Raw genomic sequence first — 24,160 nt, forward strand, 5'->3', positions numbered from 1 at the left:
GTAGAAGTTCTACCAGGTTCTCATGGTGAAGAGGGGAGGAAACTCCCCTTGTGCTCTGGACAGGGGAAGAGGAAAGTTAACCATTTTGAAATATGCCCATAGTATTCTTTTTTCCCTTACAAAAGCCTGCCCACAAGGGAAATGACTTTACCAGAGCCTTATCTGATGTGGAGGATAGGCAGTTAGCCACCTTCAGCCCCCTCTAGCTTTCTTATCTCACGGAAGGGGAGAAAAAGTTGCTAAGAAACTCTGCTGAAGGTCACAGCCCAGGGCCCAGTAAAACAATACCTCACTATCACATCAGCAGGACTCCACTGAATTAACAGTGGATTATAGCTGAGAGAACCAAAACCAGGAGACTCTGCGAGAAGTTTCTAGTGAAAGCCAAGGACAACTATGAAGACAAAAACAAGGACACGGGAGGAAATTGACATCTATAGCTACAGTAAACATTAAACACAACCTAAGTCCTAGCCAAGTTAACTTAAACCTTACACTAAAGACCTGTTTATCTCAGTTCCTGCTACCAACACATCTTGGATCTGGCTTTCAACAACAAATTACAGAGAATGCTAAAAGGTAAAAATAAAAATGAAAAAATCATGGTCTGAAGAGACAAAGCAAACATCAGAACCAGATTCAGATATGGTAGAGATTTTGGAATTAGAGACTAGGAATAATCTGTAAGAGCTCTAGTGGAAAAAAGTAGACAATTTGCAAGAATAGGTGGGTAATATAAACAGAGAGATTAAAACACTAAGAAAGAATCAAAAGGAAATGCTAGAAATCAAAAGCATTCTAACAGAAAGGAAGAATGCCTTTGATGGCCTCATCAGTAGACTAGATACAGACTAGATACAACTAAGGAAAGAGTCAGTAAATTTGAAGATAATGTCAATAGAAATTTCTTAGACCATAACGCAAAGAAGAAAAGAAAAACTAAGTAAATGAAAGTACATCTTATCAAAGTTTGTGGGGGTTGGTGAAAGCAGTGCTAGGAGGGACATTTATAGCATGAAATGCATACATGAGAAAAGAAAGATCTAAAAATCAATAAATTTTCACCTTAAAAAATTAGAGAAGAACAATATAAACCTAAAGCAGGCAGAAGCAAAGAATATCAGTAAAATTAAAAATAGGTTGAAAATTAGTAAAGATTAAAAATAGGACAACAGTAGAATTTTTTTAAAAAGGCTGTTTCTTTGAAATTCTAACAAAGGGAAAAGTCTTATATAAGCACTTAGATAATTATATACAGAACTTCTTTAGAGATCAGAATTAATGGAAAAGCCAAAAAATTGTTATTGGCATGAGGGAGACAAGAGAGTACTATTGTTAGAAAATATTGTTTCAGAGGGACACCTGAAACTAATTGCAGCATACCTACTACAAGGTTGACTTATTAAGAAAAAGTTCCCACAAAGTAGATAACTCTCAAGGTTTTTAGGAATTTCTTCTGGCATTTTAAATAAATTATTAATCTTTCATACCATGAAACTGGAGGTATGCTCTCCATATCTCTAAATTCGAATTACTTTTGTGGCTTCTTAACTGATATCCCTGCATATAGTCCCCATAGTTAGACCATTCTCTTTTCAGTTCTCCATATATTTCAAGTTCATTTTCTGCCTCTGGTTTCCCAGAAGCCACTAGCCCTGTAAATTAATCATATCTGTTTCTGATTTGCTATTTTACTTTTATTCTTCAATTATTGTACTCATTACCTAGTGTCTGCATGACTTTCCCCTCTTTGAAGAGGTCAAAGGCCAAGTATTGTTGAATCCTCTGCACTTGGCACTATGATGATACATAGCAGATGTGTGTAAATGTTTATTAAATTGAATTGAGTACTTGCTCTGCTTACTCTGTCTTTCCGAATTACCCTTACTTCTTTTTGCCTATGCAAATTCTGTCCCTCTTTTAGAACTCACCTATCCCATGAAATCTTTCCTACCTTGCATCCGCATTAATTTCTGAACTCTTAGTATATCCATATGCTATACCACGCAGTGAGCTGCATGGAATCTAAAATGATAACTTGAAATGTCCAAGTATTATGTGATATGTAAATTAGTGTAGAAATCAATACTTGCTTATTAAGGTACTATGCTAATTTTTAAGGGGACAAAGATGAGTACTTCAAGGATTTTGTAGAGGAGATAAGACACATAACAAGTAGTTATGTAATGAGTTTCCTAGTTGGTAACGTTTTGAGAGTTCAGATTATGCCAGGTGAGGAGTTCTAATAAAGCTCTGGATTTGAGAGCCATTGGGTGAAATTTAAACCCTACAAAGTAAGCAGAATTATTATTCCTGTCTTCTTGATGAAAAAAATTGAGGCCAAGACATTATCTTGACCAAGGCTATAATGATCAGTAGTGGTAGAGCTGATATTTAAACCTAGTAAGTCTACCCTCCAAATTTCTGCCTTTAGTCACAATAACAAGACTTTAGAGGTCATACTGAAGAATTAGCAACCCCGATTGGATGTTGAGAGTACAGCAGGTAAAAGTGACATCAGAGGTCACTAGAGTGATGTGATTGAGATAATGATAGTGCCATTGACAACATGGGGCGCGCAGGATGAGGGATAAGAGTAGGAGGAAAAGTCAGTTAATTTTGGGCAAACTGAGTTTTAGGTACTGATAGGAGGGACACCTAGCAGTTAAAAGTAGCATACTGGATGTGAAAGGCAGTTCAAAATAAGGGAAACATGCATGGCCACAAAATATATGAAAACATTTCTGACTCTACCAGAAGTCATGGAACCAAAAGTTAAAACGTGAGACGCCCTTTTTTAACTACTGAATTGACAAGACCAAAAAACAAAAGAAATTAAAACTCATATACTAAATTTGTGAGACTATAAGAGTATAAGAATTTTAATACAGTTTTCGAAATTGCCTTTTTTGTAGCTGGTTTGCTCAAATCAGGATGCCAGTAAAGTTCAAACACTGTATTTGGCTGAATGTCTCTTAAGGGGTCTCTTGTATGGAGTGTTTGTGTTTGTATTTAATTGATTTTACTTTTTTTTTTTTTTTTTTTTTAGGTTAGAACAGTCGGAGAGCCTTGAGGAAAACCAGCGAAACCTCCTTCAGATGACTGAAAAGTTCTTCCATGCTATCATCAGTTCCTCTTCAGAATTCCCCCCTCAGCTTCGGAGTGTGTGCCACTGTTTATACCAGGTATGCTTAAGGTTAGAGATCACCTGTGTTAATCCAAAACTAAGTTGAAATAATGTTTTACCAAAGAGGAACTTAGCTGTTGCTGGCGGATAGTTGATAATACTGAGTCAATTTGGATGAGTAATACATTAAGAATTGTTGTTAGGATTGGCTTTGAAAAAAATTTTAACTGTTACTTAGGAAACAGTCTGAAATATGGTGAGGAGGTACTTGAAAAATAATAAATTTTTCTTACATTGAGAGCATGTTTATCATGCACCAAATCTATTGGGTATAATGATTGTAGTTGAAATAAGATATATTATGGAATTTGGGGAGGTTATCTTTTGCCTAAATTACTCATAGGGTCTTTAACATATGAGGTAGGTCTACTTCTTGCATTTTGCATTATGAAATGCTTGATCTATAATTTTGTTTGTTTAAGATACATGTGTTTATGTCAGATTTTCCTAGGACAAACTATTTTATATGGAATGCTACTTATAAAATATATTTATCATCATTTCAGATCAAATTATTAGACTTTCTAACACTAGCACTGCAAACAATGCTACTGAGTTCAGATGTCCACAGTTATCTCCTACTTGTTGAGGAAATTCCTATCTTACAGCTTCCATATGAATTGCATATGCAGTTTCAGGAATGACTTATTCATTTCAAGGATATTAATGCACATCTATTTCACCTGTTTAAACTGTGATTCTGGAAGAAACAGTAGTGGATCTTGAGTTTAAGAATTCAGGAAAAAGAATTTATGTATGCATTTACCAAAACCTGTGCCTTTGTGTCTCTTTCTTTGCAGAGTCATCCCCAGCCACTTGTTTTTTTAGCACAAGGCTTTATTTACTTAGAGACATTAGCAGGATCAGTGAAATTACCATTTTTAAAAGCTTTATTTATATCAGACAAAACAAACTTTAAGCTAACAATAGTGAAAAGAGTCATTATATAATGATGAAAGGGTCAGTACATCAAGAAGACATAGTAATTATAAATATTTATGTGCCAACATTGGAGCACCTAAATATGTAAAGTAAAAGCTAGCAGAGCTAAAACGAGAAATAACAGTAACACAGTAATAGTTTGGTACTTTAATACCCCCTCTTAATGATGGATAAATATCAAGAGAATCAATGAGGAAACAAATTTGAATAATACCATATATACACTTAACAGACATATACAAAACATTCTATTTAACAACAGCACAGTACACATTCTCAAACACACAGAATATTTTCTAGGATAGACCATATGTTAGGCCACTAAACAAGTCTTAGCAAATTCAGGAAGATTGAAATAATACCATGTATCTCTTCTGACCACAAACATGAAGCTGGGAATAAATAACAAGAGGAAAACTGGAAAATTTAGGAACACATGGAAATTAAACAACATCTCTGAACTGAATAACTAGCAGATCAAAGAAGAAATTAAAGGACAAATACAGTTTCTTGAGATAAACAAAAATGAAAACAGAGCATACCAGAACTTGTCGGATGCAGCAAAAGCAGTTCTTACAGGGAAATGTATAGCAATAAACACTAACAATCAAGAAGGATCCCAAATAAACAACCTACATCTATACCTTAAGGAAATAGAAAAAGAACTGAGTCCAAAATTAGCAGAAGAAAGGAAATAATAAAGTAGAGAGTAGAAATAAATGATATAGAGAACAAAAATAGAAAAGATTAACCAAACTAAGAGTTGGTTCTTTGTTAATGATAAACAAAATTGATATACCCTTACCTAGATTAACCAAGAAAAAAAAAGAAAGGACCCAAATCAATGAAATTATAAATGAAAAAGAAGGCATTATAACGGATACTATGGAAATTCAAAGGAACAAAAGCTACCATGAACAACCGTATGCCAACAAACTGGACAGACTAAAGGAAAGGGAAAAATTCTTAGCGATATACCATCTACTAAGACTAAACGAGGAAGAAATAGAAAATCTGAATAGACCAGTTACTAGTGAGGATATTGAATCAATAATCTAAAGTTTCCCAGTGAGGAAATTCCTAGGACAAGATAGCTTCACTGGTGATTTTATCAAATATATAAAGAAGAATTAAAACTGTTCCTTCTCAAATCTGACCAAAAAATCGAAGAGGAGGCAATACTCCCAAATTCATTTTATGAAGACAGCATTATCCTGATGATGCACCAAAACCAGGAAAGGACACTAATAGAAAACGGCAGGCCAGTATCCCTGATGAATATACACATTCTCAATAAAATTCTAGCAAATTCAGCAGCACATTAAAAGGACCACTCACTATGATGTGGTGGGATGTATCCCTGGGATGCAAAGATGGTTCAACGTACACAAATCAATGTGATACATCACATTAATAGAATGAAAGAAAAGAATCGTATGATCATCTCAGTAGCTGCAGAAAAAGCATCAGGCAAAATTCAACATGTATTTATGATAAAAACTCAAATTTGGCATAGAAGGAACATATCTCAACATAATTAAGGTTATAAGGACAAGCACATAGCTAACATCATACTCAATGATGAAAGGTTGAATGAAAGCTTTCCCTCAAAGATCAGAAACAAGACAGAGTGCCCACCTTCATCACTCCTATTCAGAATATACTAGTTCTAGCTGGAGAAATCAAGCACGAAAAAGAAATGAACGGTATCAGAATTGGAAAGGAAGGAGTAAAATTATTTCTGTTTGCAGATATCATGGTTTTATATGTAGAAAATCCTGAAGACAGCAAGAGTCAGACCTAATCAATGAATTTAGTAAAGTCGAAGGATACAAAATTAATATACAAAAATTTATAGTATTTCTATATACTAATAATGAATTTTTTCTTTTTCTTTCTTTCTTTTTTTTTTAATGCCTATAGCACCCGGTCTTCCTAGGCGGTCTCCCATCCAGGTACTAACCAGGCCTGACCCTGCTTAGTTTCTGAGATAAGACAAGATCGGGCACATTCAGGTTGGCATGGCCGTAGTAAATTTGCTGAAAAAGAAAGAAATATATCTCATTTACAATAGCATAAAAAAAAACAACAATAAAATAGTTAGGAATAATTTTAACAAAGGAGGTAAAAGATCTTCACTCTGAAAAGTATAAGAAGACACTGATATATGAAGGAATAAAATCAAAGAAAACACAAATAAATGGGAGGTATCCAGTGTTCCTTGTTTGTAAGAATTAATATTGTTAAAAAAAATCAATACAACTAAAAGGACATGGTTCCATAGTGTAGTGGTTGGCATGTCTGCTTTACACGTAGAAGGTCCCGGGTTTGCACCCCAATGGAGCCACTGTCCATGGTCTATAGCCATGCCACCTTGAACAAGCCCAATATCTGATCTTGGAAGCTAAGCAGGGTCGGGCCTCGTTAGTACTTGGATGAGAGACCACCTAAGAAGACCAGTTGCTGTAGGCATAGGTAATAATAATAAATATTTTTTTAAAATATTGCCAAAAACCATGTACATACTCAGTGTAATTTGTATCAAGATTTCAAGGGTATTTTTTTACAGAAATATAAAAAATACTCCTAAAATTTAAATGGAACCACAGAAGACCCCGAATAGCTAAAGAAATCTCAAGAAAGAAGGACAAAACGGGGAGCGTTATGCTTACAGATTTCAAACTATACAATAAAGTTGTGGTCATCAAAACAGTATGGTCTTGGCATAAAAACAGACAAATAGACCAATGAAACAGAATCAAGAGCCAAAAATAAATGCCAGCATATATCGTCAACTAATATTTGACAAGAGAACCAAGAATAATCAGTGGAGAAAATACAGTTTTCAATAAATGGTACTGAGATAATTGACTATTCATGTGTAAAAGAATGAAACTAAACTGGACCCATACCACTCACAAAAATTAACTCAAAATGGATTAAAGACTTAAATGTATGACCTGAAACTGAAATTCTAGAAGAAAACATAGGAATAACTAATTAGATGGGTCTTGGTAATGATTGGATATGAACCTAAAGCACAAGCAGCAACATAAAAAATAAATGTGATTGCATCAAACTAAAACGTTTCTGCACTGCAAAAGAAACCATCAACAAAGTGAAAAGATGACCCATAGAATGGGAAAAAATATTTGCAAACTATATATCTGATAAAAGGTTAATATCCAAAATATATAAAAACCTCATACAACTCAATAACAAAAGAATAACCCAATTAAAAAATGGGCCAAGGACCTGAATAGGCATTTCTCCAGGAAGATAAATGAAATGCCAACAGGAACGTGAAAGATACTCAACATTTCTTGTCTTTAGGGAAATGCAAATTAAAACCACAGTAAGATATTACCTCAGTCCTATTAGAATGGCCATCATCAAAAAGACAAGAGATAGCAAATGCTGGTGTGAATGTAGAGAAAGGGGAAAACCCTTTTGCCCTGTTGCTGAGATTATAAATTGGTGCAGCCATTACAGAAAACAATATGGAGGATCTTCAAAATCTACAAATATAACTACCATGTGATCCGGCAATTCCACTTCTGGGAATATATCCAAAGGAAATGAAAACACTAAATCAAAAAATACGTGCACCCCCATATTCATTGCAGTATTATTTGCAGTAGCCAAGACATGGAAACAACCTAAGTGTCCATTAGTGGATGAATGGACAAATAAGTTGTGATATATATGTATATGTGTGTGTGTGTATGTATGTGTGTGTGTGTGTGTGTGTGTGTGTGTGTGTATATATATATATATATATATATGCAATAGAGTATTCAGAAATCCTACCTACCACTGTGACAACATGGACGGACCTTAAAGGCATTATGCTAAGTGAAGTAAGTTAGAGAAAGACAAATACTATGTGATCTCACTTATATGTGGAAACAAAATGATAAAGAGATCAGACTTTTGGTTACCAGAGGTGGACAGGAGAGGAAATTGGAAGAATTGTGGTCAAAAGGAACAAACTTCCAGGTTTAAGATAATAGCGGTATAATGTACAACATGATATCTGTAGCTAATGCTGCTGTGTGGTGTGTAGGAGAGTTGTTAAGAGAGTAAATTCTAGTGTTTTCATCACAAAGAGAAAATTTTTTTCCTTTTTCCTTTCTTTTCATGATACTTATAGGAGAAGATGGATGTTATCTGAACCATTAAATCAAACCATCATGTTGTGTGCCTCATACTTATACAGTGATGTTTGTCAATTATTTCTCAGTAATACTGGGGGTGGGGGTGCAGGGATGTAATGTGTTTGTGGCAGGTTCTCCCAGAACAGAGTGATCCATGTATGTGGAATGCTACTTATAAAATATATTTCATCACCATTCAGATCAAATTATTAGACTTTCTCATACTAGTACTGCAAGTAATGCTTCTCATTTCAGATGTCCATAGTCGTCCCTATTTGTTGAGGAAATAAGGTCTGTGTTCTTTTATGGCTTCCACAGTGTTTTTGAATTGAATATGGAGTTTCAGGAATGATTTATTAATTCCAAGGGAGATTAATGCAAATTAATTTAGCTTGTTTAAACTGTGATTCTGGAAGAAACATTAGTGGGTCTTGAGTTTGGGACAGAGGTGAGTATAGGGGAAAGAATTTATGTAGTTACTAAAACCCATGCCTTTGTGTCTCTGTCGAGCCATCCCCAGCTGTTTTTTTTTTAGCATAGGGCTTCAGTTGCTTAGAGACATTAGCAAGATCAGTGAAATTTCCATTTTAAAAAGCTATTTCAAGCTGCTGTGTGTGAATTTTTCCCCGTTCCTATTTATAAAAATGTATCTGTGGTATCTATTAAAAAAAAAAAAAAAGGCCTTTTCACCATATACATAGATGGTAAAGCATACTTAGCATTGAAACTCTCAATTTGTCATGCCTTTTTCTTTTCAAAATAGCTCAAGGCAGCTTAGAAGAACCCCACATAATTTTTTCAGCTAGTTAAATCTGAGACTAGAGGGTGGTTTAATTATAACATGAAACTTTTCTATAGTCAGTAATATCTTCTCTTAAGCTTGGGCATTATTCAGGTTTATCTTTAAATCTGATTCAGTAATTCTGTTTTAAAAACAAACAAGAAATGATGAGCACATAATAAAAATAGTCTGGGTCAACTTCTTGGTAGGCCTAGTAGTAACTCTTTTCCAGAGAGTAAATGGGTTTCAAAAGTGGCATTGGCTTTTACTGGTTAAAAGTGAATGAGTATTCCTAGCCAAGTACTAACCAAACCTGACCCCGCTTAACTTCCAAGATAAGACGAGATTGTGCACATTTGGAAGGACATTTAACTTTGGGTGGTGAACACACAATATAGTATAGATGTAACGTATTATTGAATTGTATACTTGAAACCTATATAATTATATTAACCAGTGTCACTCCAAGAAATTTAATTTAGAAAAAGGGGGAAAAAAATGAATAGGTACTGACTCCCTGATTACATAGTCTAGTAGAAATTCTTCATATAGTTGTCACCTTAAAAGAAAAAAATGTTTTTTGTATCATCAGCAAACTTGGAGTCCAACTTGAGACCATGATTCTGATAAGGTGAAAGAAACAGGGCTTGACACTTAGTAAGTACTTAGGAAATATTTAATGAAGGAGTAATTCAGAAAATAGGTTATAATTGGTATTGTATTCAGCACTACATATTGTACTTTTTAAAGCACTCCATAATAAAATATCCTGTACTATAACAGACCTGAATAATCATATTAAAATTTCACATAAAATTATTCTCTTAAAAGAACATTATTTAAATATTGTGTCAGTGCATTATTGTGAAGTATTGGGTAAACATACTGTTGGAATGTAGAGTATTATGGAGCAAAGGTATACTATGTTATTAGTAAGATTTTATTTTTTTAATGTGACATAAATTTTACATTTACTAGTTAAAAAATAAAGATAGGAAAAAAAGCTCTGATTCTTTAATTGCATCTACTTTCAATGTAGTTTTACCCTTAGTCTGCTCTTTTATTTGTATTCATCTTTCTCTTCTGGCTTTTTCTTGCCCTTTGACTTTGGCAGTAACATAATGCTACCTTTGTACTTTTATATTCTGCGGGGAGGAATAGTAGTTGATTGTTCTGTTGTTGGCTTCCTCTTGCCCCGCCCCCTCTAGTAAACATGGCTCTTGCTTGGGACCTACTGGGGAAATTTTGAAAGAAGTGAAAATATTGCTAGCTAATAAACTTCTCTGAGCTTTAGCTCTTTTTCCTTGAGTGCATGTTTTTGACCATTAAGCCTTTTCCAAATCATGCTTAACCACATCTCTTAATTTATATGCCTCCTTCCTTAGTGGACTGGGTGAAGGTTATGCAAGGAGAGCCAGCCAACTGTGGACAGTGTAGATTTATAATTAAGACATTTTCTTGTGTATTTATTTCTGCCTTTCCTCCTGATAGTTTTAGAATAATGAGAAAATAATTCCCAGAAAGGATATTCTAAGTTACATTGAGAGAATTCTGAGAAAGAGCTAAATATTATGATTCTAAATAAATATTATTTCCAGTAAATCCACTTCTTTAAACAGAAGTAGTTTACACAGATTTTTAGGACTATGAATGACAGTTATAGACTATAATTGAAAAAAGAGTATATAAAATTCCATTTTTATGAGATATCTGGTTATTAGTGCTTTTGTATATAAAGTGTGAACCAAAGCTCCCTGAGAAAAGAACTGTGTCTTTATATTTTACTGCCTTCTCCCAATGCCTAGAATGATATCTAGCATGTAGGTGCACAGTAACTACTTGGATGGATAGATGGATGGATAGATTAACAAAGGTCAAACTAACTTAAAGCCTAAGTTATTATGGATTATGGTGTTGAATGCACAGAATTCCTAGAATAAAATGCCATGTATAGTGGATTAAAGAATTCTAATTTGGTTTTAAAAATATTTTTTAAATAATTGTCGTTCCTAGTCTAGTTCACTCAGGAGTCTTAATTTTTAAAGGGCTCTTTGGGCTAGAAGGTGCTCTCATAGATGAAACTAATATGTCTCTGTGGGTTTTTTGGTGTTTTTTTTTGTTTTGTTTTTGCAGGTTTTATTATTTTTGGAGACATTCTGATATACATTGTCAAATATGTGAAAAAATTTTAAGCAGTCTTATAATTTTATTCTATAATTTTCTCTGCAGTTTCTTCACCTTAATATTGATTAATGCTTATTTCTAGATGAGCTGATAACATTCTTCTCCCAAATGTTACAGGGCTTTTAACCTCTTCTGATTAGAACTTTTTCGGGAAGTAGCCTGCAAACAGAAAAATACGTGAACATTTAAGAGTAATTGTTCTTAGAGATTTTTAATTCTGACTCTAAAGAGTGAATTTTTCTATTATGTTTAATTATTTAATATTTATTTTTAAATCAGTAGAATCTAAATTTAATGCCAGCTATTGAAAAAAGAACTTTAAGTCAATTGAAGGATACACAGAGAAGTATTTATATATCAAGAAAAAATTCATGTAGATGCATAGAAGTGTTTTCATAGTGTGATCTGTTTATAATCAAGATCTTATATAAAATTTGTCAAAAGGTAGAAATTAACTGAAATGTAAATATTAAATATCCTCAAATCCACTTGGGGAGAGCTTTTCTGTAATTTATAGCCAGAAATAGTAGATATGATTGTCTCAACATTTCTTGCTGTATATTTAGTGTTTTGGCTTAAAAAATATATATATATATTAAAAATAAAAATCCGGAAATAAAATTCATCCCTCAAAATCCAGTTGATTTCTAATTTTTTGTTGATTCCATTTGTGTTACATTTGATCGTGTAATTTTATGTACAAGCCAACATTGTTTTTGTTGCTGTATGTAGTTGGTGCTGTGACTTGTTTGTGCTCATCTCTGTTCTGTAGGCAACTTGCCACTCCCTACTGAATAAAGCTACAGTAAAAGAAAAAAAGGAAAACAAAAAATCAGTAAGTTTGGAGAACTTTTTATTAGCTGTTTCTTTCAAAGCAAAACAAAAATCTTTTGCTGTTTGTTTAAGAACATCTTCACTTCAGCCTATTTGACCTTCACTGTAAAATCATTCTACTAATTCTGGCACAAAATAGCTTTCATTTCAATTAACCCTGGAATTAAGTTACATTGAAACATTCTCTGTGTTCCTTTGGTTTGATTTATCCCAAAGGTATTTTGGGGGCATTTATTGCATTGGATATACCTGGTCTAATTTATTATTGTTATTTTTTAAATTATAAATGAATGCAAAAGAAACTTAATTTCAAGGCGTGAGGAAATGCTGACTCTCTTCATTCTTGCTTCTTGTTTGCAGGTAATGTGAGTTGTTTCTTTCTAGAGGTGAAAGATTTTCTTAATTGTTAGAAGTATATGAGGGAAAGGATCACTTTCTAAATTTACCTCAAAGTTGCTAAATTGTATTTTTTACTCCTTATGTTTTTATCTAGACCATCCCAGCCAGAACTTAGATGTTTCTGCTTATTATAAAAATCCTAATGGTAAAATCACTTTAACTTAGAGAAAATCATTATTGAACTATTGAGATTGAGAACATACTACTTTTGAAATAAAGGAAAACTCAGTGAGTCCATATTTGTAGAGAAAGGCCTCATTTTACAAACATGAAATGAATATACCCTCTGCTTCTATGACCTTGCCTTAATATAAAAAAAAGAAAATTATAATTGGTAGTCAAGATTATTTTCTTTCCATGAGTGGAATTTGTCTAAAATATTATATGCATCCATTTTAAATTTGCCATTGTCAGTATGACTTATCCCTATCAGGCTGAGTACTATATTTATATAATCTAAATGATTTTGGAGAAAGATGTAAAGAAAACCTTTAGGAGACATATAGGTAGTTTAAAAAGGTATAATATAGCATATAGAATACATTTGGTTTCATCTTTCATTCCTTGTCTAAGCTTTACATAGAATAAATTTGTTTTAAATTCAGAACCAAATTAAATTTAGAGACACACATATCCATTTAAGATTTACTTTTTTTGTTGAGCAAATTTGATCAACTGTGAGTAAGTGAATTGGATTGGATGCTCATCTTGCTTAATAAAAATCTTCCTTTCTAATGCTTCAGCCTTCTAATTCTCAGCATACGTGGGTTTAACGTAATATACACCATCACTGTTCAAATTAATTTACTGTTTCTAACACTCTTGTTCAGTGTTTTACTAATGCCATTGTATAATGTACCATATAAATTAAAATTCAGGCTTTCTGTGTTTCTCTAGAGCATGTTTTCTAGCCTTCCTAACATTGCTTTATTAACTAAGATTTTGTCTAAAATTGTGCCTTGAAATGTTTTTTCTACTAGTGTTATTTTCAGATTTTTTTTTTTTTTTAAAGTTTCTGTGTGACACTGAGTTTTGGAATGTATTTCTCAGCACAGATGATATGAGGTCCTCATGGAAACAAAGGGAATCTAATTGGTAATTTGAGGTATTTTAGAACATGTTTCAAAGTATGAAGACAGTATAGCCATTATAAATTTAAAATGTCAGTTTATGGAGTCGTTGGCTTAACAATCTCCTGATTTTTTTCTTTTAAATTAAGCTAACTTTCTTTTAGAGTATGTATGTGTCATGGATCGGAATATAAAGCATATAGAGAAAGTTCTGGCTTCTGGTGTATAGCTGTGTAGTCATATTATAGATAATTCTGTTTATTATATTCAAATATATAGTGTATAATTAGATCGCCTTTGAGAAGTTAATTGTCTAACTCAGATAATTAAGCATGTATGGGTAGTGATCCTTTTGCTAATGTACAGTTTGTGACTGCATTTATTTGTAACATGTTTACTAAGGGGAGTAAAGGGGACATTTGATTGGGTAACTGGTTTTAGCATACAGACTTGCCCAAATTTGACTTTTATGCAGAATGTCTTGGATTTTTACAGATTAAAAAAACAACACTGGAGTGTGTTTATATTATGAAGTAAAATTCTATTGGTATTAATTAATGGTGAAATGAAAAGTATTTATTGATATCAATTACATTTTATCAAGTTTTAGTTCTCAAATATAGTGGTATTATCATCAGTGAGATACATAATTAGATGATACATGAAACAATGTGTGTTCTCGAGGTGTGGATACTGTGAGTTTTGATAAGAATTATTTTTGAAGATGTGGAAGACGATGAAGTTGTACTTTTCATAAGTTTTATAGTATTCATTTGGGAAATAATTAACTCAGATTTTCATCAAATTATGAGACTGAGTAGTAATAAGCATAAATCAGGTATAAATGTGAATCATACTTTTAAAACTTTTTTGTCCTAAAGAAAACCAGTAAATAGCTATTTACAAAATTATTTTAAAAAGCTTTTCATGTGCATATAAGTTATTGATTTTTATAATACTTTTATAGCAGGTTAGTATTTTATAAATTAACTGGTTTTTTTTGGAAACCCAGCTCTGGCTTTTAGCTTTTTTAAAAAACCATTTCAGGGTTTTAATGGATTAAAACGAATATATGCTAATTTTTTAAAACAACCTATTTAAAGTTAAATATAAAGCAGTTTTTAATATGCTTCCTTCTTGCTAATCCTTTAAAGGCTTTAAAATTTTGTGGATTTGTTGATATGTCCCTTCTGTTTTAAGATTAAAATTTGGGAGTTCTAAAGAGAACCACTCAGTAGCAATGGTGGTCTTTGAACATTATGAAACTGTATAAAGAATTTTTTGTGTGTATATGTATATGTTCATTTTTATGTTCTTGCTCTCCCAGACATTGTGCTAGAGTAGTAAAAGCACTTGCAGTTTCTTCTTTCTTCTATTTCTAAAACTATATTTCAGCTAAAAATAACTCTAAAACACTATTTAGGTTTTAAAGCCATTCTACTAATGCGGCTATATATAGCTGCTTTCACCAGTTTCCCCTTATTTAAGTGTGAGGTCGTTCTTCATGCAGTAGCACTCAAAGGACTAATTATAACACAGAGGAAGCTTTTTGAGCTACATAGCTTAAATGAAGGTGAGAATATTTAGTTATAACTCTTCTGTTATCATAACCTCTTCTCAATTTTTTCTTCGACTTAAAAAATTATTCTCTAAAGTCTTATTTTTACTAATTCCCTATCAGATGTAGTAGAAAAGTATTTTGAGATTTTAGGCTGTGAAGAAGAACACACACATGAAGGGAATAGAATGAAATGAAATCATCCTTATTCTTTCCAGAATTAATCTGGATTCAGTGAGCTATGTGAATTCATGACAAGTATTACTTTATTGAGGCATTGTGAAGATAATTAGAGTTATGTGATTTCTGCACATAAATTGCATTTTCTCGTTTTCCCAGTATCCTTTGAAGTGCAGGTTTATCCCTGGAATCTCAGAATACTGAGTGGAGTGCTATGGCTTTAAGCAGCAGTTAGCCACCCTAAGCAAGAAAAGTTACAGGGATTAAAATATTACTAAAATGTTCCTTAAAAATAAATATATGTGTTATCTATAAAAATGTAAATTTCAGAGTAGTGTCATTTTCATATGTTAAAACGAGGCACTTGGGAAGAAATAGGAGCTTGAGCCAGTTTCATAACACTTTCTCCAATCTAATTACTTTACCTGCAAAATAGAATGTCTTATAAAGAGAAAAAGAGAAAATAAACCTATTTTAAACATTGTGCTCACATTGTTTTTCATTGTGGGCAACCATTTCTTGCATTTTTAACTTTTTTATATATATAATTTGACAATTATAAATTAAGGTACATAAAGGAGTTTCCTCTTCTACTGGTGAGATGATTTTTTTCTTTTAGGTCCCCAGAATTCCATTTCTTCCATGGTTTAAATAATAGGTAGATCTTTATATTATAAAGCATTCTGATGTAGAAAAGGAACTATCAGTAATGTTACTTGTAAGTAAGTTTTTTCTCTCGATAGGAATCTAAGAAAACTAAGTTTTGTTTTGTATATGGCAACCATTTTGCTCAAGAAATTCAGTTGTACACAACAAAATGTAAGTATGTACTATTAGGTATTAGATTTAAAGGGCTTGATGTGAAAAACAGCTTCTTGGTCTAATGAGTTGACCGTACTCTGATGTCTGTTAAATTTAGTAAAATATGATGATCTTTGTGTGAAAACTTGGTCTGTTTTTGTTACTCATCAAACATGTGGTATAAAATAATGATACAATTAAGATCTTTTTTCAGGTCTACACAACTCATCTGTGAGATTTATCTTTTTTTTTCCCTTTTTTTCTTTTTTTTAGATACCTTCATTATGTTTTAAAATAATGGAGGTCAAGAATTGAGGATAAACTTTATTTACTGATGTGTTGGGAGTAGGAAAAAATAGTAATGTGTGTTGTTCACGAAGATTGGTCTTTGATTCAGAGTTTTTGTGCAAAGCTTAACCATCAAGCTTTTTTTCTTCCCATTTTCTTGTTTTAATTAAAGCCGTAAATTCAGTTCTCAACTCCTTGTTTTTTAGGTGGTTAGCCAACGTTTCCCTCAGAACAGCATCGGTGCAGTAGGAAGTGCCATGTTCCTCAGATTTATCAATCCTGCCATTGTCTCACCATATGAAGCAGGGATTTTAGATAAAAAACCACCACCTAGAATCGAAAGGGGCTTGAAGTTAATGTCAAAGGTGAAGAGTTATTTTGATAATCTAACTTTTAAATTCAAATAAATCTTTAGTTTTTCTTATTCATTGTACTTTCTCTTAAATTTATTTTTAATACGCCTGATAGTTTTCACTTAAATGCTTTTGTTTTATTTTTATTTGTATTACAAAGGAATTCATTGGACTTATAAATGGTGGGCCTTATTATTCTGAGAAAATATTAGCAAATGTCTTCTGGAAATAATTTTCTGTGTAATCATTTGGAAATTCTGAAATGAAAACCAAAATTTATGCTGTACGAGTTTTTGTTTAAAAAGACATTTAAACTTTTCGATACGTGGACATGGTTCCATAGTGCAGCAGTTAGCATGTTTGCTTTACATGCCGAAGGTTCTGGGTTCGCACCCCAGTGGAGCCATGGTCCATGGTCTACGGCCATGCCACCCTGAGCAAGCCTGATGTCCGATCTCAGAAGCTAAGCGGGATCAGGCCTGGTTAGTAGTTACATAGGAGACCACCTAGGAAGACCAGGTGCTGTAAGCATAAATAACAAAATAAAAAAAATTTCAATATATATTTTTATATGGGAAAATATGTGTATATATAATAATTACATTTATATTTGGATAGGAATAGAAACAGTATCTAGTATTTTATAGAATGAGAAATAATTGATTTTAACCACCAGAAGAAATTATAGCGATGAGAAAAATTTTTTTTTAAAGAATATACAAATGTGTTGATTTCATACAATAAATAATTTGATTCTTTATAACTTGTTATATTGTTTAGATACTTCAGAGTATAGCCAATCATGTTCTCTTCACAAAAGAAGAGCATATGCGGCCTTTTAATGATTTTGTGAAAAGCAACTTTGATGCAGCACGAAGGTAAGCAGCCCGCCACTTAGTTGATTGCTCTGTTTGAATCAAATATTTTCAATTTCACTTAAGTTCATATACTTAGTATACATGAAGCTCCTGTGTGGGTGTTTTCTTTTCCGTCTCTAGGTCAAGAACATAATTAATCTTATTTCATTTTATTGTAAAAGACAGTGATGAAGTAAAATGTTAGAATGTTTTTGATACTTCAACTTGGAAGTATATACTAAAATGTTACTCTTTAAGCCAAATAATACAGATGCATAAGATTTTGTTCATGAGTAACTTGAATTTTTATGATTTTGGACAACTTGAGATCTGTTAGGTTTCCATAACTAACTAGTTGCTTTTTTTTTTTTTTAAACTCTCTCTGAGTGTTTATTTGTAAACTGAGGATTATACAGTATTTTCCTGTCTGCGTTGATATAAGAGAAATGAAAGATAATTTATGAAAAAGTGCTTTATTAATTTCCAGAATTCTACTTTTCATGCAATGTGGATCTATTTGATTTGACTCATAGTCAAACTAAATTGGATAACTCTTCTCCAGTTTTTCATTATGATTTATATTAATTTCTTTGTAACTGTAGTTTAAAAGGTGTAAGCCATATTGCACTGCAAGCCATATTGGAAAGAAAGTGAATGTGAGCACAGGATTCATATTCTAGCAGATTGACTGATTATGCATAGAAAGTTAAGAAAACAAAGGTTCTGATCGTGGCTTTCACCTAAACGGTGATATAACTTTGTGTTGTCTGGGCCTCATTTTCTTATCTGTAAAGAACAGCCTTCTCTCCGGAGCCTCATTTATCTAAATTTTGTTGTCTGACTTCAGAGCCTACTCTGAAGCTGAAGCCAGGTATTAGAAATGGAAGACCAACTTTGTCTTTGTCTCTTCTTGTTTCATTTAATGACAGTCACATGTGTGAATAAGCCCTGCATATTTGTAATCGGTTGTTTCACAAAGTTACTTTATATAAATGTAACTCAAACATATATATGAGTGTATCTGGTTTTTAAAATTCTAATGATTTTGCATTTTTTAAAGATTTTTCACATGTGTGAATAAGCCCTGCATATTTGTAATCTGTTATTTCACAAAGTTACTTTATATAAATGTAACTCAAACATATATATGAGTGTATCTGGTTTTTAAAATTCTAATGATTTTGCATTTTTTAAAGATTTTTCCTTGACATAGCTTCTGATTGTCCTACAAGTGATGCAGTAAATCATAGTCTTTCCTTCATCAGTGATGGCAATGTGCTTGCTTTACATCGTCTACTCTGGAACAATCAAGAGAAAATTGGCCAGTATCTTTCTAGCAACAGGTAAGAGTACCCAGTCATGGGCATATTTAAAACTCTCAGTTTAAATTTATATTAAGTAAATTATCAGTTATCAATAATGCCTTTTACTTTGCATCTTCTTAGAATCAGAATTATGGTTTGGAAAAATAAATGCAGAAATGTAGACTCTTTTTAAACATATGTAGGCAAAAGGTTAAATCATATTAAATGATCAATACATTTAGGTGCTACTTTTTTTTTTTTTTTTTAATATTAAGTAAGAAATCACAAATTAGCCCTTTGGCTTTTTTTGGTTTGCAGACTATCAAATATAGTACTCAACTAGACATAGAGAAGTTTAAATTTACTAGAAGATCAGAGGAGTATCGGCATCTGAATCTGAAGAGCAGCTAATTCTTAGGAATTGAATAATTAAAACATTGCCAATGTTTTAATTTTATAATAATTCCATTTGTGATACTCTTAAGTTCATGCAAATAAAGCTTTATATAGAAAATACTCAATAATTGAAAATCATCTCTTTGAGGATTGTTTCATTAGCTGTTTTTAGTTGGTCTTTTGTAGATCAAATCATTTACTGTCCTTTCTCGTTATGTATGTTTGTAAAGGGCCCAAATTCCTGGGTATGAGGAGTTCTCTTACAAAGATAAAATGAGTCCAGATTATTTTTAAATGCCAATAAAAATGGTTTGCTCATTCATGGGAAAGGTAGAAGACCATATAACTAAGACTAACTAATAACTAATTAGATGGGAGTTTTAGAGAGAGAGCATTTTAATCCTTTATGAATTGTTAATGGATTGAAGTAGACCTCAGCATGACTGATGTATGTCTTAAAATAGAAGGACGAAGATGCTTTATCTGTGTGACACTAAAATAAACTGTGTAATGTTAAAATGTATTCACTTCTGTTATATAGTTTACATACATATTCACACCAATTAATGCTAGAGAGTTTTTTGGGGGAAGGTGGTTAGAAAATACACCCATTTTAAACACAAAAAATACAGACCACAATATAACAGAGATCCACCTAGCTTTAATTTTATTTATTTTACTATATTAAGATCTCTACAACATTTTATTTCTTGGGGGAAAAAAGATATTTTCCCTGTGTAACTGAAAAAATAAGGAAATTATAAGAATACATAACATAGTTTGGTGTTTCAAAATTTCACAGAAATGACATATTGAGTGTAGTCTCCTTAAACGATATGTTTTTATTTAACTTATGTTAGCATTTCATCGAATGACTATTACAGTTTATTTTTGCATTTCCTAATTGATGGATACTTAGGATCGTTTCCTGTTTTTTGCTATTTTAGTAGTGATGTAATAAATATTCTTCATACTATCTCCTTGCATATTACCTAAATGTGTAATTGCTGAGTTCTATGATTGCAGCCTCAATTTTACTAGATACGGACTCATTGCTTTTCAAAGTATACACACTAATTTGTACTTTGACCAGCACTATGTGAGAGTACCTCTTTATCCACATCTGCACCAAAGTTGACCTTAGCAAACCATGATTTTTGCCAACTTGATGTTTGTGAAATAACATCTTGTCATTCTTACATAGTTTTAAATGTTTGCTATTGAAAATCCATATTTGCCCTGGTTAAGCAGAAGTATGATATCAGGGACAATATGTCCAACTCCTAAATAATGGTTTCCCAGAATGGATTCTCTTCATTATGAGGAAAAGTGGATCAGAAGGTTATTTTTACTTACTGATTGCCTGTTTAATGGTAATGAATTAAGAATATTAGGGGGAAAAAAAGATTTTTTATGTAAATTTTGTATTTTGGGGGGTGGTAATATTTTAAGAGATGTCTTAGTGATACTTTGTATCCCCTAAGGTCTATTTGGTGCTATTCACAAGTCAGTAGGACCCCTCTCTGACAATAAAAAGAAATGCAGCAAATAACAATCTAAAGAAATGTGTACTGCTAAATGTGAACTGCTCCCTTTTTCTAAGTAGTTTGCTATATTTAGGGATCACAAAGCTGTTGGAAGACGACCTTTTGATAAGATGGCAACACTTCTTGCATACCTGGGTCCTCCAGAGCACAAACCTGTGGCAGATACACACTGGTCCAGCCTTAACCTTACCAGTTCAAAGTTCGAAGAATTTATGACTAGGTAACGTACCACCCTGATTGCTTTCTTTTTGGTTGAGGTGCAGGGTTTACTGCTGGGCCATTTGTTAGATATGCTTGTATTTTTGATAGTATTATCAAGAAAGATGTATCCAATAACCACGTTGCCATGCTTTGGGATTTAGCTTTTCTCTTACTCTATATATTGTTGAAATATGGTTTGTTTCATAGTTGATTTTCTTTTTAAAAAAATAATAGCATCTTATAGTATTTTGTAACATTACTCTGAGGTGCTTTTTCATTAATACTTATCAGCGAGAGTGGATAAGATTATTGTCATAAAGAAATGTAACTCAAAATAAATAACTAATAACTACTTAGATGTACCCAAGATTCCATATCTAATTTATAAGTCCTTTGATTTTTAAGCGCTGAACTCCTTATACCACACTATAACATTTTTCAGAACCCTCCTAAAAGTAAATGGTATTTAGATTGCAGCTCAGAAAATGTAGTATATTTCAATATTCTGTAAAACTCCTGAGGACATTTGTTTTGAATCTCATTTAGAGGGAGTTTCAGAGCTAAAAAACCCTTGTTAGACATTCACCTCTATTATGTTACAGTGAGGGTAGTGCTGAATCCTTTAGTCTTTAAAGTACTTTTTATAGTATTTTACACTTAGTAAATGCTTCATAGTGACTATGGATTAAGAGTTTTGTTCATAGTATGTATCAGAGGCAAAAAGAAAATAGCAGAATCTGACATTCAAAAGTTAATTTACATTAAAGATTTACATATAACATGATTTGCATTGCACCTGTTATTAATTCTAGTTCCGCCTTATTTATAGTTTTGCTTTCCACAGTTTTAGTTAACCGCGGTCAAAAGCGGTTTGAAAATAGTAAATAAAAATTGCAGAAATAAACAATTTGTAAATTTTAAATTGTGCATTGTTCTGAGTAGCATAATTAAATTTCATGCCATCCTGCCCAGGACATGAAATCATTTCTTTGTATATGCTACCTGATGGTTAGTCACTTAGTACCTTCTCAGTTATCAGATTGATCATTGTGATATTGCAGTGCTTGTATTCAAGTAATCCTCATTTTACTTAATAATGAACACAAATCCATTTATATAATTTTTATTAGTTTTTAGAGTATATTATTATAATTGTTCTGTTTTATTAGCAGTAATTGTTGTTAATCTCTTGCCTGATTTATAAATTAAACTTTATCACAGGTATTTATGTATAGGAAAAAACATAATGTATTTAGGGTTCAGTACTGTTCATGGTTTCAGGCATCCACTGGGAGTCATAAAATGTACCCCTTGCAGATAAGGGAGAACTACTGTAGGTCACTTTTCTACAAATGATTCCAGTTCTTCCATATTATTTTAAAAGATATAAATATAAAACAGTCCCTTTTACAGCTTAATTTTTATCTTTAGCACTATTATATTTTTCTCATTTAGTCTTGTGTAATTGAATTTTCCATACAAAATTTTCATATTACATAAATGAAAATTACATAGTACAAGAATGTAAAACTATTTTTTATTCAACATTATTGAGGTCCTAGCCATTTTTTATTTTTCTAAGAAAACCTCTTTATTATTCCTTTTACCTAAGACCCTACCTTTCCTTACAAAATAATCTTCTGTGCTTTTGAAAACTAAATGATCTAATATGTGTAAGATACTTTGAACAGTGGCTGGTATATATAGATAAAATGTTTAATAGATGTTAGGTATTATTTTTGCTCTCTTTTAAGTTCCCAGTAATGCTCTTTAAGTCCTACTTTTCTTTTTAAAAAAGTGAAAATAGCTTTATAATTTTCTGAACTATAAAAATAAAAACTGTTAAATTATTCAAAACATAGCTGTCTAAAGAAGAAAGTATAATATTGTTATTCTACCTCTTACATATAATTCAGTTAACATTTTATAGATATTCTTCCAGTAATTTATCTATATACATGTGTACCTATTTCCCTTATCAAATTATATCTAGGTTGTTTCCATTAATCTAATGCAAATGCCAACCTGGTACCAGCAACTGAGATAATACAACTTCTCCTTTCCCCTATTCCCTTAGACACGAGACATGTAGAAGTACTGGGTAAAAAAATATATATATATTTTAAAAATAAAATACTATTAAAATACATAGCTGGAAGATAATTTCTGAGTAAATTAACTAGCATACAGTCAGTATAAAGAGAAAAAGAAATGGAAAATATGAAAGAGATTAACATGCAGATGATTGAGAAGGTCTAGCATGTCTAGTAGGTGTTTTAAAAATAGAGCTTAGAGAGAATTGTGAAGAGGTAATATTTGAAGAGACAGCAGATGAGAATTTTTCAGGGTCGATAAATAACAAATCTTCAGGTTAAAGATGCACACAGAGTGTTGAGTAGAATATATAAAAATTAAACCATACCTTTTCAGAAATATATTTAAATACATATGGGAATTTAATAGATGATAAAAGTAGTATTCAGAATCAGGGAGATTAGGATAGACTTTTAATAATTGGTGCTGGCACAACTGAATAACCATCTGGAAAAGATACTTATAAGCATTAATGAGAATAAACTCCATGAAGTAGAAAATATGAGCAAAGGAAAGTCTTTCTTACTCATTGAAAATCAATAAACCATAAAACAAAAAGTTGATAAACTGAACTCTTAAAAAATAAATAAAGACTCAAATTCTGTCTAGGAAAAAAGTACTGTGATTAAAAACAATTCTGTGATTAATATCTCCAGTAGTTTTCTTAGGATCGTCCTAAGAACCACGCTGTGTGGTTCAGAGTAACACCTTGAAATATTTGGTACATGTTGCCAAATTGTCCTTCAGGAAGCAACTTGGTTTTAAGTATTTTGTCAGTTTGTGTATTTTATTGTTGGTTCAATTGTAGATTTTTGTAAATACTCAAAAGACAATATAAAGCCTATGAGTTAATCTCTTCTTTTTTCTTTCAGGCATCAAGTACATGAAAAAGAAGAATTCAAGGCTTTGAAAACGTTAAGTATTTTCTACCAAGCCGGGACTTCCAAAGCTGGGAATCCTATATTTTATTATGTTGCACGGAGGTAAGATATACTATGTTTTAGTTTTCTCTTAACAGAATTTTTGA

General features: G+C 32.1%; 1 protein-coding gene and 1 pseudogene across 12 annotated transcripts in view; one reads left to right on the top strand and one right to left on the bottom strand.

Annotated features, from left to right (window-relative positions):
• Positions 1-24,160, top strand: part of NF1 (neurofibromin 1) — a 208,471-nt gene that overhangs the window by 95,800 nt on the left and 88,511 nt on the right. For 10 of the 12 annotated variants that reach the window (XM_016119150.2, XM_036222971.1, XM_036222967.1 and 7 more), the window contains 7 exons: positions 3,050-3,185; positions 12,024-12,086; positions 16,588-16,746; positions 17,515-17,612; positions 18,788-18,934; positions 20,912-21,058; positions 24,006-24,116. In XM_016119150.2, coding sequence (XP_015974636.2) covers positions 3,050-3,185; positions 12,024-12,086; positions 16,588-16,746; positions 17,515-17,612; positions 18,788-18,934; positions 20,912-21,058; positions 24,006-24,116 — 861 coding nt within the window. The remainder of the gene's footprint in view (positions 1-3,049; positions 3,186-12,023; positions 12,087-16,587; positions 16,747-17,514; positions 17,613-18,787; positions 18,935-20,911; positions 21,059-24,005; positions 24,117-24,160) is intronic. The other 2 variants (XM_036222968.1, XM_036222972.1) reach the window with 1 other exon arrangement.
• Positions 6,044-6,162, bottom strand: LOC118604242 (annotated as a pseudogene).

The sequence above is a fragment of the Rousettus aegyptiacus genome, unplaced genomic scaffold, assembly GCF_014176215.1.
Source record: "Rousettus aegyptiacus isolate mRouAeg1 unplaced genomic scaffold, mRouAeg1.p scaffold_m13_p_6, whole genome shotgun sequence".
In the NCBI taxonomy this organism is placed as follows: domain Eukaryota; kingdom Metazoa; phylum Chordata; class Mammalia; order Chiroptera; family Pteropodidae; genus Rousettus; species Rousettus aegyptiacus.